The 1105-nt window shown below is 73.1% G+C and overlaps 1 protein-coding gene across 1 annotated transcript in view; it reads right to left on the bottom strand.

The window, feature by feature from the left end:
• Positions 1–287: 287 nt before the first annotated feature.
• Positions 288–1105, bottom strand: part of MNEG_11250 (hypothetical protein) — a gene marked incomplete at both ends in the record, with an annotated part of 4904 nt that continues 4086 nt past the window's right edge. Inside the window, 2 exons of the mRNA XM_014040277.1 lie at positions 288–300; positions 670–890. Of these exons, the coding sequence (XP_013895731.1) occupies positions 288–300; positions 670–890 (234 nt within the window). The remainder of the gene's footprint in view (positions 301–669; positions 891–1105) is intronic.

Consider the following 1105-nt stretch of genomic DNA (forward strand, 5'->3'; position numbering starts at 1 on the left):
GCGTCGCCCCGTGCAGCCCCGCGCCGTCCTCGCCGCCGCCGGCGCCGGCGCCGCCGCCCTCTTCCCGCAGCCGCCGCCCCAGCGTGTCCCCGAGCCCGGTGGGCGAGCGGCTCTCCGCATCAAACAGCGCGCACACCACCTCAGGCCGCGCGAGGTCAAACGGCGCCTCGCCGTCGTGCGTGCGCGCGCTGACGTTGGCGCGGCGCTTGATCAGCAGCCGGACGGTGCTGGTGTGGCCGGTGGAGCAGGCGTGGTGGAGGGCGGTCCATCCGAGCATGTCGGTAGATTCAGGGTCGGCGCCTGCGTGGGTGGAGGGGCAGCGGGTGTGGTTATGACGGCAGCCCTCGAACGCCGGTCAGACGCCATCAAGCGGCCGCCGCCGAGCAGCGGGGCTGCGCCCAGTGACTGGGTACACATGCAGCGCCGGCGTGCGCGGCGCCCAGACTGCCGCAACGGACCCGCCGCCGCCTTGCCCAGATAGATGCTAGAACGTCCACCGTCCAGGGCGCGCGCGGGAGCAAGGCCCTGGCGCCCTGACACAGCATGCCCCTCGAGACACAAAGACGCCGTTCGTCCCTTAAGTTGGAAATGACAGGACGCCCGCCCCCGTCTTGCCCTGCCCCGCCCCGCCCACCGCTCTCCAGCAGCAGCTCCACCAGCCCATCGAACCCGCACGCCGCCGCTTGCAGCAGCGGCGGCCCCGCCGTCGCGTGCGCGACGCGCGGGCTCGCGCCGCAGGCCAGCAGGCGCCGCGCCATGGGCAGGCTGTTGAGCTGGGTCGCCTCTGCCAGGGCGGTGCGGCCCGTGAGCGGGTGGCGGTCGTTGATGCCCGCGACGGCGCCGCTGGGGCCCGCAAGGTACTCAAGCTTTGACCCCAGGGTTGCCTCATCCTGCAAAGGGCGTGATGCGCGATACGCGTGGCTGATGGACAACGCTCTGACATGCGTCGTGTCATGGAGGGCGCGGGCATGCATCTGATGATGAGCCGCCGGCGCATGGGAGGAAGCGGGGGGATGGGGCCTGCAGCATGGGCCGCTGCTCGCGGGCGGAGGGGGGGGGGGGGGGCAAGGATGGAGGGTTCGCGGGCCGGCAGGGGGGAAAGGCG

Source organism: Monoraphidium neglectum (assembly GCF_000611645.1).
Source record: "Monoraphidium neglectum strain SAG 48.87 unplaced genomic scaffold scaffold02658, whole genome shotgun sequence".
NCBI lineage: Eukaryota > Viridiplantae > Chlorophyta > Chlorophyceae > Sphaeropleales > Selenastraceae > Monoraphidium > Monoraphidium neglectum.